The sequence below is a fragment of the Cladophialophora immunda genome (assembly GCF_000835495.1).
Source record: "Cladophialophora immunda strain CBS 83496 unplaced genomic scaffold supercont1.2, whole genome shotgun sequence".
In the NCBI taxonomy this organism is placed as follows: Eukaryota; Fungi; Ascomycota; class Eurotiomycetes; order Chaetothyriales; family Herpotrichiellaceae; genus Cladophialophora; species Cladophialophora immunda.
This window is the reverse complement of record NW_015622542.1, coordinates 5267151-5283623: the sequence shown is the minus strand read 5'-3', so window position 1 is coordinate 5283623 and position 16473 is coordinate 5267151. Positions and strand designations below refer to the sequence as shown.

Below are 16473 nucleotides of genomic sequence, written 5' to 3'. Positions count from 1 at the left end.
GTTCCCGCTTCCTCTCTGCTCAAGACCCAATGTTCTTGTAGAAGACCGGCATTCCTAGCTCACCCGTTCAGCTCAACTCCCTCTCTCTCACAAAAGAACCGTTTTTTCACTCCCTTCCGGACCCCCCCACAGTTCCACGATGCCCTCCGCCTCATCTCCGCCAATAATACGCTCATGCTGGCCCTCTTTACCACCTCCACATGCACACCCTGTCGGACGATAACACCTCTTTTGACGTCCCTTGTCGAAACTCGACTACCGTCGCCGGAAGATAAATACTCGTCCCTCGCCCTTGCGGAGGTCGAATTGGACTCTCCAGACATGAGCGACGGCAACATGATGGACTTAGGGGTGGAATATGGAGTCAGGAGCATGCCTACATTGATGGGATTTGGTGGGCGCAGAGCGGAAAGAGTTACGGATCGATTGGTCGACACGAGGGTGATGAGCGACGAGAAAGCAATGGCCAAGTGGATTGACCAAGAGATGAAGAAGGGTGATCCGTTTCCAAGCTCGAGTCAAGCTGGAGGTGGAGGGTTTCTGGCGAGGATTTTCGGGTCCTGACAGAGCAGAGCCTCGCTGTTGAAAACCAGCTCATCGAGCACTACCCGACAACGAGATCTCCGTCTTGCAGTTAGCTGAACGGATCACCCTTCTGACGACATACGCAGACGCATCCTGCTACTGGACTTCGACAATTCGATTGGAGAACTCTGGTCGACATGGAACCGCACGGTTTCTGCCATAGGTTCCTGGTCACGGATTCTCCCGTCCAGAGGTTGTGACCAGTTCCCGCTTGACCCTGTTTCTGTCAACACCCTCAACTTCTGAGGGCTGACATCTCGTCTGGCTCTGACGGTATAATATCCAGTCGCATCTTGCCGAGGTCCGCAAGACCTGGCATTCTGCCCGTCTCTAGAGCCTACTTGTTGAGTAGAGGCAACAAAGTGCGATAGACAAGGCGGGGACCTCACTGGCACAGCCTGATCCAATATGGTCTCTACACAGCAGCTCGACTGGCTTGTTGATTCGGGTCGTCCACATCCAGGGCTGTGCAATGAGCCTTGCAGTTCTCCCCGCTTGCTGCCTTGGGAAGAGCACTGTCATCCGCGCCAGCTAGGCGGTCTATTACAAAGTCGCGACTGCTGTACCTCTTCCGATTTAGGGCTGAGGTCTATATTCCCTGTGTCCAGAGCGCTGAATCCGAAGTCAAAGAAGACTTTCCTCTCTTGTCGTTGAGCTGACTCCGAATGTGGCTTTCACTGGCATGGGTGTGCGCTAGTGAGCAGCAAGAGCGGGACGAGCCTAGCGTTGGAGATCTTCGCTGTCCCATTGGAGCAGCCAAGGAGTTGGGACAAAGCGGCGAGAAGCAGGTGGAGACAAGCATCATCCTCGGCCTCATTCGGGCGTTGCGCGTCCCAAACCCGCAAAACCCGCCGGCGCAACCATTGGATAACGCAACATCACCAAGTATTAAGAGAGGAGCAGAGATCACGCTCATCTCTTGCGAGCGCCGGAGCTGATGAGAGAATCCATTCCACCCCTTTTTTGCCGGTGGGTGAGACTCATCTAGATATACCTATATAAACCCGCCGCCCAAGGCACAGGAATTCAAGCTTTGCGCAAAGTTTGAAGTGACCAGTGACCAGTGACCGCCAGGAGTTTCAATTTTCCTTCCTACATAAAGGAGCCTCCTCCGATAATTGACCGAACCTTGCGAAGTCGCTTGTCCCTCTTTGTTCTTCGCAGCGAGACTCGTTTAGATTTGAACCCTCGTACTACAAGAACCATGTCGACGTCCAACGGTGACTCCGCGACGTCATCGCCGACCCAGGAGGAATGGGAAGAATTGTGCAGGGACGTGAAGGAGTCGTTGCTGGAAGAAGTGGGCGACGAGAGCTGGTACATTATCATCGTGAGTCTAATTCGTCCCTGTGGCTGCCGTTCTCTGGCCCCTTTTAGAGAGTATATTGCTATGTCTTGGGGTTCCGAATGAAAGATCCAATGTCTCCCAGGTCACTGGGATGTGACAATCCTACGGAACTGGTTGGTTGAGCGCGACCTCGTCGCTGCTTTCATGGCCGTGCTAGAGAGGCCCATCCTAGAGTCTCTCTTGGGATGTAAAGGATGCACAATCTTATCGATCTTTCGCCCAGTCGAAACATGCATCTGCCAAACAGCCTTCCCCCCCCCCCCCCCCCCAGTGGCTCTCTCCCTAACATGTTCCAACCAACCAGGCCACTGTCATCACGGTCTCGCCACGCCCGCAACTCCTCGCCGACTTCTGGACCTATATCACCACCCACGAGGCCGCCTTCTCGACGCCCGAATCGCGGACCCGCCTCTCTGACAGATTGCGAGACGCCCTCCTCAAGCAGATCGTCTTGATTGGCGCGCCGCAAGTTCTCTCGGCCTTGATCCCCCTGGCGAACAGGCAGACTGAGGGGAAAGGGGAGCTAGAGCGAGGAGAGTTGGACCTGGAGCAGTGGTGCGTACCTCACCAGCAGGATAAGCCTCTTTCCACCGAACCAATTTGACCAACTCCCCTTTCTTCCTTTCCTTGATTTCCATTCCCTGTTGCGCCGCGGAATTTCAGGGCGCCCGCTGACCTAAAGCTCGGGGCCAAACCGGCCCCCTTTTGATTCGTACAGGTCCGGCATCACCCTCCCGTCGCTGCACGCGCGGGGCATCGAGGCCATCACCTCCATCTACGGCACGCTGTGGCCGCGCATCTTCCAGACCTTCGGCCCGCACCGGGCGCAGGTGGGCATCCACGAGATCGCCATCGTCTACGGCCTGTACCTGGGCGACTTCTCGACCCTGACGGCCCTGGAGACGGAGCTGGTGGCCTTCGCAAGCATCACGTGCCAGGGCCTGCGGGGGCCGAGCCTGTGGCACGTCCGCGGCCTGGGGCGGGTGCTGGGCGCGCGGGGCGCCGACGACGAGAACCCCCGGATGCGGCGCGTCAAGGACGTCGTGCGCGGCGTCAAGGTCGCCGCCGCCCGCGCCGTCGAGTTCTGCGGGCCCGACATGGTCGCCCGCAGTGGGCTGGATGCCAGCAACGGCGGCCTCGGCTGGCCGAACGTCGGGGACGTGGGGAGAGAGTTGGGCGGATGGGGCGACGATGAATGATGGCTGAGAGCAGGGGTAACATAAAACGGGCAGGGAGGCAGACCGGAGGAAAAAGGGGAGCAAATAACGTAAGCCATGCAGAGTTCCTACGCGAAGAAGTCCAGGCGAGAGTGCCCTACCCCAGTAATGATGATGAGACATTCCACCCATTAGAAAAGGCCAGAAGACCTCGAGTTCCCGCTTCTTGAGCACTTGGCTGGCATTGAAACACATATGATCATATTGATATACCTAGTAGTACAGCTTGACCTGGCAAGAATAATGGTTCCCAGATCTTCTTTGCGGTCGGGACCACCAGCCACATTGATTCATACGGGCGACTGGGATGGCTCGTCTACCGAGTAATGATATTTCCATCGTCCTCGGCCTCAAGACCAGCGGCCTCGCCCGTCCTGCTTCCATACTGAGAGCAGGGGTCGCTTAGATACAACTTGTGTCTCATATTGGCGCTGACGCAGGTATGCTGCACTGTTGGTCTCCCGGGTCCGAGCATTGGCATATGGAGGCCGACTGGTACCCCTCCCGCAGTACTGAACTGCTAAAGCGCTTTGCGAAACGGGTCTCTGACTGGTACGTGCGGTCGAACTTTATGTTGCCGACCGAGACGAGGGCCTTGGGCATCTGATTCATCCGCGTCTGCGTCGAACTAAGCCGCAAGACCCCTCTTCTCGGACTCGGAGAAGAAAATGAGCATCCGCCAGAGTTTGCGGACAAGAACTTCGGCTTCTTCATCCAGGGCCTGTCGATGAGTTAGTAATGCTGCACTTTCCAAGTCGGATTCAAAAAGGAAAAACCTCAGAGCACTTACCCCTTCCAGTTCTCCTACCAGATCCTGCGGTTTGCCCCTGGATGTGAGAGCATTGACGACCACATCCACGAGCATTTGCTCCTGCACACCGAGGTACTCCACGATCTTCTTCTCCACAAATGGCTTCAATCGCTCCTCAATGATACTTTCATCCACAAACTCCCACTTGATATCCCACGCCCATAGCCCTTCTTTATCATTGGGGATGTCCGCGGCGAGCTGGCGAGCTGCTTGGGCGCGCTCTTCTTCTGACATTCCCGCAGTCGTCGAGGCGTCGTATTCAATAGGGATGAGCGTTCTGCGCGTGCCGGCTTTGGATTCTTCCTCTTCGTCCTCGAGAAGACCCTCCACGTCCGCAACAGTACGTTTCGAAACTTGGGAGGCACTCTGTGCTGCGGCTTTCTGTGCCGCAGCTCCCAGGGACAACTTGAAGCGGGCGGGTTCGCGCCGCGAAGCCTGTGCGCGCTCTTCCTCCTCCCGATCTTGTTCCTTGTTGAGCATATCTCGTTCTTGCCGAATGAGGAAATCGTCTGTCATGGCATCCACTCGTTCACGCTGGTGTAGTTCCCGGGCTCGCTCTCGCTGTTCTGCCGCGCGATCTGCATCGTCATTTGCGATTTCGCGCTGGCGAAAGCTCGCCCGGTTCCGGATCCATATGCTCCGGTCGGCGTAGTACTCCTCGGTCTTACGGGAAGCCTCGGTGTCGTCGTTCCAATCATGCAATCGTTTGCGCATAGCTTCCTTCTCCTCTTCCACGCGGCCTGCTTCGTCCTTCTCGCGCTTCTTTACACGTTCAACAGCTTCTGTCCGTGATCTCTCCCGGTTCAGCCATCGGCGCTCCTGATCCAGGAATTGCTTCTCCAGTTCGGCATCTCTCTTTTCCTTGCGCCGTCGTTCGAGCTCCTCGTCGCTGGCGTCTGTGTCTTCGTCTTCGAATGCAGAAGCTCCATTGATTGCCGTCCCGTTGACCAGCACAACACCTTTTTGGTATTCTCGTGGAATTTGCACGCCAAAGCCTTTTGGTCCGGCAGGCGCCCCTCTTGGGCCAACCGGTATGCCGTTCGTGCCGGCAGGTCCTGCAGGTGCTGAAGGAGGTGGGGAAGCGAGGCGGTTGAAACGGTCGCCATTCATCATGCGGGTCCGTTCTTGTTGTTCTATCTCTTCTTCGCGTTTCATGCGCTCCAGATCGCGACGATTACTCCGATCCCGGAATGCTGCGATTTCTTTCGCTACAGTCTCGCGCATCTCTGCCGGAATATCGGACAATTCATCATCAATGGCAATGGGAATGGTGACCACTTCTCCAGTCGCACCATCTGTCTGTGTTCCGTCCATCATGTTGACATCGCCTTCTCGATCAATGTTTGACATTTCGTCTTTCTGTGCTGGAACTGCGGGTTTGCGAAGATCGTTGAGGACGGCATCCAGCGCACTTCGGGCATGATCAAGTCGCATTTCTACTTGATCCGTATCCTTTCCACCCTGGGATTCTTGCCACTGCTCAATGTAGCTTCGCGAATTGTCATCGGCGACAACCTGCACCCATGTCAGTATGACGGTGTCCAAACTTGCTTTTATCTGACGCACCACTAGTTTAGACATTTCGATCTCGACATCCTCGTTCGCCTTCGCCTCAGCTGGAGTCTGCCGCTTGACAGGAACCTCAATATCCCTTAGTACTTCTATGGCAGTACTGAGGCTTTCGGGGTCTTCGTACTCTGCAAAACCAAACTTGCAAGGCTTGCCATCGGCATCCGTGGCACGGACCCATCTCCGTAGACTTCCTGCTGCGTTCAATATCCTTTCGATGCCTTCATCGCCTCCAGCTCCCTCGGTAATGCCACCGACGTAAATTGTCTTTATGATTTCCTCCTTCGTAGGTGGTTGAATTTGTGTAATCCGGTCTCTCTCTCCACGGAAATCCGAGCTCGCGCCAGCCCCTAGACCAGGTCTTCGTCCGCCTCTTTCTCGATCCTCACGACCACCGGCGGCATCGGGTTTGGAGGGTCCAGAGGTTCCCAGGCGAATGACAGGCGCGGAGAAGTTGATATTGGGCATGTTAGGCGGTGGCTGGAAATTTGGAGGAAAGGAGCCAGGTCTGCCTGGTTGGTGAGCCTCTTGCTGCTGCATTCCGGGGGGAGCGCCCATGCCCGGAGGTGCCATACCAGGAGGAGGACCTGGCAAAAACTTGTCAGTATTGTAGTTGTGATTGATCCTCGCACTCGAGGGCGATTTACCCATTCCAGGCGGTGCGCCGGGGAAGTTTGCATAGTCTCCCGGCGCGCCATACTGCCCTGATGCTGCTCAGATGTCAACTTCTGTTTGGACGAGGGGCAATTGCGCAGACCAACCTTGGTAGGGCGGGTTGTACATTTTCGGGTTCAAGATCAAGGCTTCCTTGGACAGTAGAGAAGTGTTTGCAGGTATTTCAACTAACCCTTGACTGGGGCGAAGTCGGTATCGGATACTTGCATCGGAACACTTGAGGGCGCAAGGCAGAACTCTAGAGAATGTGTGATCCTGAGACGGGATGTTTATTTGTTCACTTGCGAGCGCAGCAATTCAGAGCCTGCGGCGAACATCTTCGGGTTCGGGTTCGGAAATACTATTAATCCGGACAGATCCAGAACCGCACTTTCATCTCAGCCTGGACTTCGCCAGAGATGCCATGCCCGGTGCAATTGACAGAAGTTCAACAGGTGGAATATCGCCCTTCCTCACTCGGTCAGTTGATCTACTCTACGTGTCTCAAATACACATTTATAGGTCGCCATCGCAGCTCTTCATTCTACTCGACGCGACAAGCCGCAACGACATGTCAGTCCTGCCATGAGTTCAACTCTTCACAGCTTCATAGGCAGCTTTTACACGGGGTAAGTTTGTTCTGCAGTCGGTTGAAAAGCTAGAGAAGTGCATGAGGATTTTCCCACTCTCACCGTCAGCCTTTCTTACTTCAACCTCTACATATGTGAGTAGGAATCCTTTCGTCAATGGTCCGAGGGCCAGGCGAGGCAAAGCAGTCCTAGCGTCAGTTATGACGAGGATGTACTACTCCTGAAGAGTATTAGAATATCTCTACAGGAACGAGACGTAATATGCAGCTTTCCGATCAATATCGAACATGTTCGGCTTATCTCGTGCGAGATCTCTTCTTTCACAGAGCAGATGACAAGCAACGCGGATTCTTCCTACGAAGTTGACGTGCTATGTCTCGGCCTCCACAGGCCGACTTGCTTTGCGCAGATACATGTCTCTGCTACAGGGACATCAGCAAAATAAGATGGGGAGCTTTCAGCGTGCTATAGCCATGCACAAGGGAATCAATGCCAGATCAACCCTCATTTCCCGAGTCTCGACGCGAGATGTGACCAGCGACGCCGCCACTAAGACCTCGTTTAGCAAGGGGACCAGTACGGCAACGACATGTTACTTCCAGTGGGATTGATTGGAAATCAAGTCTTTGAAGAAAGGCCCAAGACCCCGAAAAATCAGGACTTGCGAACTCTGTGACTTCTACTAGAAATCGATACCGCTACACGAGTTGAAGACGTGATTGTTTGATGGGACAGTGAAATAGGATCGAGTATCCGGCCAGCCCGTATACTCGTTTACCCTCTGCTTAGTCCTATGATGCCGCCAGTCCACGAGCAGATATTGCAACAAAATGCTGCCAGGGCGCCAAAAACGTTGTCAGTGAATTCAAGGTGCATTGTCGAGCGGCCCCGATCAGTTTGAATCGAAAGCGCTTTTTGCTAGTAAAAGTGCAACCAATGTCAACAGTCAAGAGCATCTACTCGGATCAGCCGAGAACGACCAGCCGAGGGCGATTGCAGGATCGACCCGGCTTCTGGCATGTGCACTTTGTCTTTCGAGAGAAGGATAAAAGGTTTCTGCTCATGGTAGTTCGCCAGCTGCTTGCAGTATAATTGGGATGTCGCTGACTTTCATGCAGCGGGGAGTGATATCCGGAAGCTCTAAAGCCAAGCAAGCCCTTGTCCAGCCAGTGGCCTCAAAACCTGTCTTGCCAAAAGGGCTGCATACCTCTGAGAATGGCGAGGCCGGGCAGATGTCGAGATATGGAGCCCGACAGGCGCTAGAGATCGATGAAGCCTATCGAATGCCTACACCTTTTGCCAATTGTCGAAGTTAGCAAAAATTGTTAGACCTGTCCCATCACAATCACGGTAAGTGACGATCACTCGTCATTGATGACCTTCGGTTGCTGCTATTGGAGGAGCACACAAGACAAGTCAAGACCTTTGGGCCTCTCTCGTCCTCTTGTCGGTAGGCAGCTTTTGGTGGTAACCAACAGGAGAAGCCGCACCTAACCCAAAGGGTTTGCCGCGAGGCAGGAATTGCATATGCACAGGCCAGGCTCCCCTCAAACGAGTGGAAGATGCCAGACCTGGACTCTTTGGACAAGGACTGGATTGCCACGTTAGGGTGGTATTGGTAGTCTCATTCGCAATCTTCATCTTTTGACCTGAGGGGTGTGTGGCAATCTGACCTGTCGACGTGGCTCTTTTGCCCTTCTCTGGGGCAATTGTTCCCCCTGAAACGATTGCAAACAATACTCTGATATGGAGTACTTTGTACCTGTTTCCAGCTCGGCCAATCCGTCTCCTTGTGGCATTGTGCATAACGGGGCGCGCGCCTTGACAGCATTTCCCCATGGACTAGGGGGGCCTTTGCTGGGGCCCATTGACGCCTTATTGTATTGCCAGGCCAAATGCCAACTGTGCCGTCGCGATGCTGGCTCTTCTCTCGTTCTGGAATAGGCGGTCCGCACGAGGACAGGGGAGTGAGGTAGGCTTAGCTGAGGAGAAGGCTCATTTGTGCTCCGTACAGGGGACGACTAAACGGGCTCCCGAGACCCTCCCCCACAACTCGGTAACTCCCTTTGAGCTAGTTACTGGGATTTGCAGGGAGGGCAGGGGTGTTGTTTTTGTTGTCTGAGGTCGGTGGGTGACGCCTCTGAGCGGGAGGTGGACTGGGGGCCGGCTGGAGGTAGGGAGGACCTGTTTGAACTGACTGAATACCTGCCAGCAATCTGTCAAAGACCAGTCAAGTCAATGCTCCGTTCTGAGGCAACGACTGACTAACCACTTGCCGTATACCACATCCGCCCCGGGAATTGAAGGGCAGATTAATTATGGAGAAGCCTACCGAGACATGGGCTGGTGGGCTGTGGCAGTTGTCCAGGACTTCAGGCCCAAGAGGGATTTGGGGGTGATGCGGAGCCCACCAGCCCTGGAACCCTGGAGCCGTCGCAGGCTGAACAGGCTCACCAGGCTCGTGTTCCGCTCATTAGTCGCCCAGCTAATGGGCAATAACCTTGATGATTATTGCATTTCGCTATACCACAACCAGCTGGCCAGGCACCAACCAGCAGAACCCATCGCAGCCCGTCAGAGCCGTCTCATCCATCAGAATCATGGCTTGGACGTACTCCAAGGCAGCTGGTAAACCTCACATCTCGATTCGAGCCTCCCCCCCACCCCTCCCCTCCGTCGACCGACCTTGAACCTCCTACCACGTCCCCGCTTTCAGCCCTCAGTCATCCCTTTTCCATTCTCCTCGCGTCCATCCCATCAAATCCCTGCCCAAGGTCACACAGCCAGAAAGCACAAATCCTCATCGAGAAAAACTCGCCCTCCCTCTGAGACCCCCGGAGCGTTCCACCTTCCGTAATTCCAAGAGTTAGTGGCGGTCTGAAGCGGATTGCGGCTTGCCATTCGCCCTGCCGTCCTTCCCCAGGTTGCACCGTGTCCACCTGCGACGCAACAGTTCGCATCCTTGCGTCTGCTGAGCTGTGGTGCTCGTCGAGCGGTGGCCTGTGGGTGGAGAAAGAGTTGGTTCTGGCCTTGGTCCCGATCTGTACCACTCCGCTTCTTGCGATGCGACAACTGAACCTCGCCGTTTAATCTTCTCTTCATCTTCCACCGACGACACAGAGCATGTTCCTTCTTCGTCATCACCGTTATCGTCATCATCAATGGCTACGGTCGCCTCCGACCTTGAAGTCCACGCTGGCGGCTCAACCACTTCTGGATACTCCAAAACTTCACGCCGACAGTACCAAGCCTGTGATCAGTGCCGCAAGAGCAGAAGGGCATGCGACGCGGGCGCCTTGAAGGTCGTCAACTTTCCATTCCGTGAGAACGACCCATCCGAATCGTCTGGATCGACCTGTGAAGCCTGCTCAAACTGTGCAAGGACAAGCAAGACGTGTACATTCGACTGGCTTCGCACGCTTCCTCTCCAAGGCTTACCGAAAGGCGTGAAAAGAAAGTTGGAATCGACCGGTTTACCTGAATGCGTCACTAATCCAGCAGCCACGCCAGAGACCAAACTTCAAATTCCATATTCCAATGGCTATTCATCATTTGCGGATCCGATTAGCTATCCGCAGCTCGCTCCCACCTCCCAGGCTTTCCATGGCACTGGGCGGAATGGGATCACTGAGTCCTTCCAGTCAACTTATATCAGAAGCGCCGCGTTCGCGAAGACCTCGCCCAAATCTGAAACTCTTTACCATGGAGACGTGAACGGCAACCAAACTGCACCTTCGATTGTCTCATGGTCAAATGGCGCGGCAGTCTCTGGCAAGACTGTCGTCGGGGACGCCGCTGCCCCGAGTCGGTCGCTCGCTGGAGAATGCGCAGGCCGCGATCGATGGAATGGCGTTGGGCTTGTCCGTCGAGAATCATCTTCTACTTCACCCGTTTCCAATTCTAACGACTCTAGCAATGCGACCTCTAAGACCGAGTCGTCTCCAAGTTTGACTTCACTTAGTTCCGAGACTAGCTGCGAGGACGAAGCCCCTCACACTGATTCAACGTCAGCACGCGCCAAACGTGCGAGATTCCCACACGGCTATCACTACTCGGCCTCAACTGATCGAGGGTCACCCGAAAGCACGCGATCAAAGACGCAGGCAAACAGTTCGGCCCTTTCGACAAATGGTAGACCGCAAAGCACTGCTCAGCTTTCGACTCGCCAACTTCATTTCGCCGACGCAGCAATGAAGTCGATGATTGCGAGTGGCCTGCTACGCATCTACCACGATAGCTTTGAGAACTCTTTGTCATGTTGGGTGACGGAGAAGAACTGTCCATACGAGACCGAGCTTCGAGACCTCATCCCGCACCCGAGTCCTGCTTCAGTAGCAGAAGAAGCCGCTCTTCGTCTAAGCGACAATCGAATCTTTTCGCGGGTCTCCCGCTTGGACTCAGCATTCTCCCTCTTGAGAGGACGCGAGTTGTCAGCTATTGAAAACCGTGCCGCTACAAAAGCACTTAATGCCGCGATCATGGCATTTGCCAGCCAATGGTCACACGGCTCCCACAATTCTTTCTGGAAAAGCAAGGAAGGTATGTCGCATATGAAGGCATGCCAGACTCGCATGACGGGCTTGTTCTCGCAATCAGGGCAATCCAACGAGCCGATGCTGTCTAGTGAATGCGAACGAATTATTCAAAAGACCCTGTGGCACGAGGCGAAGACGGCCATCCAGTCCAGCTCTGAGATCGACTCTTTCAAAGTGATTCTTGCTTACATGATCTTCGCCCTGACGCAGAGACCGATCGATGGAAAAAGTAAATCCACCCAAGAGACGCAGACTTCGCCAGCAGACTCTTCGACGAATAGCCGTCGAGGCTCTGACAACTCCTCCGTCTATGAGCCCTTTACGCAATGTGCGGACCCTGCCATGGACACCATAGTCAACGAAGACTGGAACCCATTCTACGCAAGCGATCTCGAGGCATTGGCATCCCCACCCATCTATTTAGAGACGGCAGTTCGAAACTTGTTTTCATGGCGGCGGAAGATCGAGCGCTACCGGAGGTTGCGATCGAAAGCGAATGGCGAATACGGCTATGGCACCATGGGTGCTCTCGCTCTCAAGGACCACCAGACGTTCAATCTACTGTTCTGGTTGGGCGTCATGTGTGATACAACTTCATCGGCCATCAGCAAACGTCCGCTAGTCATTCCGGACGAGGATTGCTCCATGATCCGAGAAGACATGGCTGACTCCGACGGCGTCCCTCCTGGCGATCTCGAGGGATATCTATCCTTCCCTAAGAGCCCCGATGACCACGACAAGCGCGCTCTGTGGGGAGATTATTTATTGAGCTTCAAGTGGGCAGGCCCCCGAAAAACACAGCCGCGGTGGCCTTGCAAATTCGCCGAGGCGGCCTTGGTGCTTCAGGAAGCGATCCCAGTCAAAGTTCTCATGTTTCGCAAGGTGGCGCAGCTACAGACCCTGGCGTTCCGCAGGACGCCACCACAGGAGCTCGAGAAGTGCATTCAAGACGCACTCAACGTCTATAGACAGTGGAATACAACATACGGTCCGTTCATGAACGACTGCGTCAGCCAACACAACTTCCTTGAGCCGCACGTACAATCATGGTACGTCATTCTGGACGGTCACTGGCACTACGGATGCTTGCTCCTGGCAGATACGATTGCCCAGGTTGACCGTGAAGAGAAGACGATGCAGCCTCAACGCACACTGCGAACATCCTGCCACCTGATCAAACAGCTGCGGCATGACAACGCCATCGCTATCGCCAAAATTGCACAGGCGTCGCTATCCGAGCACAAACCCTCTGTGCCTGATAACTCGGAGTTCCACTTTGTCTGCAACGGCAGCGCCATCCTCACCGAGCCTTGGACCGACATCCTTGTCCGGGCTATGGGGAGTGCATGTAAAGTCTTCATCACCTGGCTGTCGAGCTGGGACAATCCTACGGATCCGAATCACGAATGGGTCCATACGCATACAGAGTACCAGGATTTGTACAACCAGGCAGAGGCTTGCATCCAAGGAATGACGCTGCTTGGTCGGAAATCCGATGCGGCAAATTATATGGCGGAACTGTTCTGGGCGAGATTAAGCAAGGTGTGCTCGAGCCAGTGGTCTTCGGCAGAGCAGTTTCAAGGCTAATGATGAAAAGCCTCCCTTCCAATCACCCAGCTGAGTAAAAGAAGGATGGAAGTTGGTGAATATACAAGTCCCCGCGACACTGGCTTCTAGAAAAGTGACACCAGGCCCGATGTCCTTCCCATCGGATTATACGTGTACGCGGCGAAAACAAATTACCAGAGAGAAATTGAATACGACCAAGCTCGGATCAAGGGCCAAAGGATCGAAAGGGAAAACAACCCGGCAGCTTCTCACGTGCTGCTGCTCCTGCATACCTACCAGAGCATAGCTAGGCAAGTTATCGGGTTCTCAGCAAGCGCGAAAGTGGAAAGAAAACACGAGACATCAAGAGACAGAAGAAATTCAGCTTGCCTGCATCCCTATTAGCGACACCGAGTTTCTTGTTTATCTATATTGACACAAATGTTGGATCGCACCGAAAATACGGTCCACGCAGAGATCTTCCGCCAGTCAAAGCAGTCCAGACCATGGAAGGATGAATCGAAACCCGATTAAGAGACGGATACCCCGTATCAACAAGGAAAGCGAAGTCTGGAGGCATGCGATCTAGGCACAAAGGGGAAGGGAAGGGATGCTGCGTGCTGCACGACGCCACACCTATGCTTTCCGTAGGCAGGGCACGGGTTGTCCGCGCGACGGCCGGAAAGGAGGAGCAGGTGAGGAAAGACACAGGCAAGCCAGGCGCATGCCACACATCAGGCACGCTCGATTAGCACAGGAGATCACGGCCAAAAAAGGAGGGAATGGGGGAAGGTGAAAGGGCAAGGGAAAGGAGCAAATGAGCAAGGACAACGGCAGGAAAAAGGGAAAAGAGAGCATTGGGAAGGGGTGGAAAAGTTTGGATACCCGGGGACGGCTACTTGCAAGCGAGGGCTGTCTCCATGTCACGAGATGATGAACATATTTTGTAGTTGCTTTGATTGATCTCTCGGATCTGAGACAGCTATTTGACGGCTGTCCTTTTTTTTTCTCTGGTCTTGGTGGTGGTGAAGCGAGTAGCTGGCCGGCGGTGGTGGCTGTGTAGGAGGGACTTCTTTGCTATGACCACGGTACACACCGTACAGAGAGAGTATTTCTTGCACACATACACACCAACACAGAGTCTGCCTCTACCTTGTTCTACTGCAGGTTCCCATCGTAGGACTCGCACACCGCACATTATCATCTTAACCACTTCGCATAGGCCCATTCGATCCGTCTCACGACCTGGATCTGCCGATTGACTCCCTGCTTGACGTCAAGTAGATCGTCGAGGTCCTCGAGGAATTCTCTCCACACGCTCCTGGGCAGGACTTGGGCGGCGCGTTGACGCAACAAGTGAGTCTCGCAGAGGAGGAAGCCGTGGTTTTCTTCGGAGATGATGCCTTGGTCGATGTCGAGGTCCGAAGAGGTCAGTGTGCGGTCGATGTTTCTGTAGAAGAATCAGCATTTTGGTCAGAGGGTAGCTTTGGGCGCGATTGGGACCAGAGGGTGGTAGGTGCAACGGGGACGGAAATTGGGAAATGTACCTGATAAGACGGATTGTCTCGCCCTTCTTCATGCCCTGGCGTAGGCCCTTACGCCCGCCGAGCACGCTCCTCAACCATTGGAAGAGGAAATAGGAGATGAGCACCCCAGGCGCGATGCCAACGAAGCCAAACAGCAATTCTTGGCTCTTGAGCAGAGAATCTATTCCGCCGATCGCGACCTCGACGTCGACTTTGGTCTTCTGGACTTGGATGAGCAAGGTCCGGACCAGGTCGCCCATGATGGCGTTCTTGATCGGACTCTGCATCTCTCTTTCGTACGCCCTCAAGACCGGCGTGAGGTCCCCTTCCTTCACTTTCGCCCTGAGTTCCGCAATCTGTGCTTCTGTAAAATTGGCGCCCTTCTCGTCCGGGTGCTGAATGGCGAAGTCAACCACCATACGCTCCAGACTTTCCCTGTCCGCGCGAAGACTATCGCGGCTTTGGATCGCTATTTCGCTCTGCTCGTCGTGGCGGATCGTGCCGACGAGTTTCTTCGTCGGCTCGATGACCCAGTTTGTCCAGAAGTCGATGCTCGTTTGGCCTAGGTCTCGGAACCATTGGACAATTTCGGCTTTTCTGTTGACAAGTATCCGCAGAAGTGTACTCCCTGAGAGGAGGAGGCCAACGGCAGGAATCCAGTAGCGAACTAATCTCGACGGTTTGCCGTATTGTAATCGCAATTCACGGGCCTCCTTTTCCTGTTTCGGAAGGCGCTCATCGAGAATCTTGACCAAGAGGTTAGCAACCTCCGTTGAGGAGGCTGTTCGTGGGTCAAAGCTAAACTCTTCAACATCATCTTGACTCCTTGTGGCACTATCCAGCAGATAGGCCGCTCGAGCTATCGTGGTCTGCCAGTCATCTTCCTCGACTTCCAGCACTTGCAGCAAGGCACCATGCCTCCGATCTTCTGCAGATCCACCGAAAACAAGGCATTCCCTAACAAGTCTGCCGATTGCTCCCGCACTGGTCTTCCGGAGATGTTGTATGCGCTCTAGATTTCTCCGTGCTTGCATCCGGGCTATGGAAAACGGCGACAGGATCTTTGTTTGGGCTTGGGCCAGAGAGCGCTCTCGAATGCTGTTTTGAACCAGGCCATAGAACTCCCGCCAACCCTCAGTCACGGTCCTTGTAGCTTGTCTCGCGGACGCTGTGAGGTCATGGCCGTGCACGAACTTCTGCCGTGCATCAGCATAAACCTCTTTCGCCTGCTCCCAAAACCTGACGGGTGATGTTTGAATTGTGTAGAGGAGAATATTTCCGTAAGATCCCAAGATATCGTCCCAGTACCAGATAGACTCGCTCAAGGGAATTGTTCGATCCAAGAGGGAACTGAGGATCAGCCCGTAGACCTGAGCCGTTGCCTTTCCAGTCGCAATCCACTCCAGATTAGAAATGTCTGGTGAAATTGTCTCAGCAACCACCTGTTCCCCCTCTTTTCTGCCAAGTTGACGTAGCAGACTGCGCAACCGAGAGCGACGTAGGAGGGGCCTCGAGCTTGAAGTTGTCGATAATGCTCTGACTACTGCTTTGAGTTCGGCAGTTCGAGTATCCTCAACAGGCGGAGCAGCGACTCTTTCTCCTTCGGTCGTTGCGGCGGACACCCTTTCCTCCGCCTCCTTCAGCTGGAACCTGTCTAGGGTAGCGTCCACTCGCCGCAGGTCACTTGAGAGGAGTTAGTCAAAATAGTCTCGATCGACCAGGCGTCAGGAGAGACCTTACTCGCTAATAAACGACATGTTTCCAGGCAGATTTCAGCCTAAGCTTCCAGGATCACAATGGCATACTCAATTCGAAAAGATAATGGACCCCTCTGCAATCATATTAAGCTCTCCATGGAGCAGTGTGATGTAACGGGAGACAGTACTCGGCAGACAGATGTGGTATATCTTGGAAAGATTGGCGATTGCCTTTGAGTGTAAAAGGCAGAGACGCCACAAAGCGCAGAGGTCACGGAGCTGGGTGTGTACATCCCGAGCAATCAACCTGATGGCGCGAAACCCAAAGGTCAAAGCCTTGCTTGAAATGACGTCACGCTAAAAACATGCTGCCGTCTTTGTGGCATGGGACAA

General features: G+C 54.2%; 5 protein-coding genes across 7 annotated transcripts; 3 read left to right on the top strand and 2 right to left on the bottom strand.

The window, feature by feature from the left end:
- Positions 1–321: 321 nt before the first annotated feature.
- On the top strand, positions 322–564 carry PV07_04078 (uncharacterized protein; the record flags this gene model as incomplete). The annotated part of the gene is made up of 1 exon (XM_016390861.1): positions 322–564. The coding sequence occupies one exon, from the start codon at positions 322–324 to the stop codon at positions 562–564; it is 243 nt and encodes an 80-aa protein (XP_016252763.1).
- A 1225-nt stretch (positions 565–1789) lies between these two features.
- Positions 1790–3132, top strand: PV07_04077 (uncharacterized protein; the record flags this gene model as incomplete). Its single annotated transcript, XM_016390860.1, has 3 exons — positions 1790–1915; positions 2238–2488; positions 2652–3132. The coding sequence occupies 3 exons, from the start codon at positions 1790–1792 to the stop codon at positions 3130–3132; spliced, it is 858 nt and encodes a 285-aa protein (XP_016252762.1).
- A 152-nt stretch (positions 3133–3284) lies between these two features.
- PV07_04076 lies at positions 3285–6491 on the bottom strand. Of its 3 annotated transcripts, XM_016390859.1 has the most exons (6): positions 6292–6491; positions 6178–6240; positions 5658–6117; positions 5528–5602; positions 3941–5476; positions 3285–3871 (listed from the first exon to the last, which is right to left on the bottom strand). In XM_016390859.1, the coding sequence occupies exons 3-6, from the start codon at positions 5709–5711 to the stop codon at positions 3779–3781; spliced, it is 1758 nt and encodes a 585-aa protein (XP_016252761.1). In that variant the 5' UTR covers positions 5712–6117; positions 6178–6240; positions 6292–6491; the 3' UTR covers positions 3285–3778. The 3 variants fall into 3 exon arrangements, with proteins under 3 accessions (XP_016252761.1, XP_016252760.1, XP_016252759.1); XM_016390858.1 differs by having other exon boundaries at positions 5528–6117; XM_016390857.1 differs by having other exon boundaries at positions 5528–6240.
- A 3243-nt stretch (positions 6492–9734) lies between these two features.
- Positions 9735–14008, top strand: PV07_04075 (uncharacterized protein). The gene has a single exon (XM_016390856.1). It carries the CDS (start codon positions 9936–9938, stop codon positions 12894–12896), a length of 2961 nt encoding a protein of 986 aa, XP_016252758.1. The 5' UTR covers positions 9735–9935; the 3' UTR covers positions 12897–14008.
- Positions 13728–16368, bottom strand: PV07_04074 (uncharacterized protein). The gene is made up of 3 exons (XM_016390855.1): positions 16124–16368; positions 14405–16066; positions 13728–14307 (listed from the first exon to the last, which is right to left on the bottom strand). The coding sequence occupies exons 1-3, from the start codon at positions 16138–16140 to the stop codon at positions 14058–14060; spliced, it is 1929 nt and encodes a 642-aa protein (XP_016252757.1). The 5' UTR covers positions 16141–16368; the 3' UTR covers positions 13728–14057.
- Positions 16369–16473: the final 105 nt, after the last annotated feature.

Coding starts and splice junctions, on each gene's coding strand:
- PV07_04076 (XM_016390857.1), bottom strand. CDS start 6,313: ATGTACAACCCGCCCTACCAAG. Junction 6,241..6,291: donor GTACAACCCGCCCTACCAAG/GTTGGTCTGCGC, acceptor ACATCTGAGCAG/CATCAGGGCAGTATGGCGCG. Junction 5,477..5,527: donor TCGAAATGTCTAAACTAGTG/GTGCGTCAGATA, acceptor ACATGGGTGCAG/GTTGTCGCCGATGACAATTC.
- PV07_04074 (XM_016390855.1), bottom strand. Junction 14,308..14,404: donor GAGACAATCCGTCTTATCAG/GTACATTTCCCA, acceptor ATTCTTCTACAG/AAACATCGACCGCACACTGA.
- PV07_04075 (XM_016390856.1), top strand. CDS start 9,936: ATGGCTACGGTCGCCTCCGACCTTGAAGTCCACGCTGGCGGCTCAACC.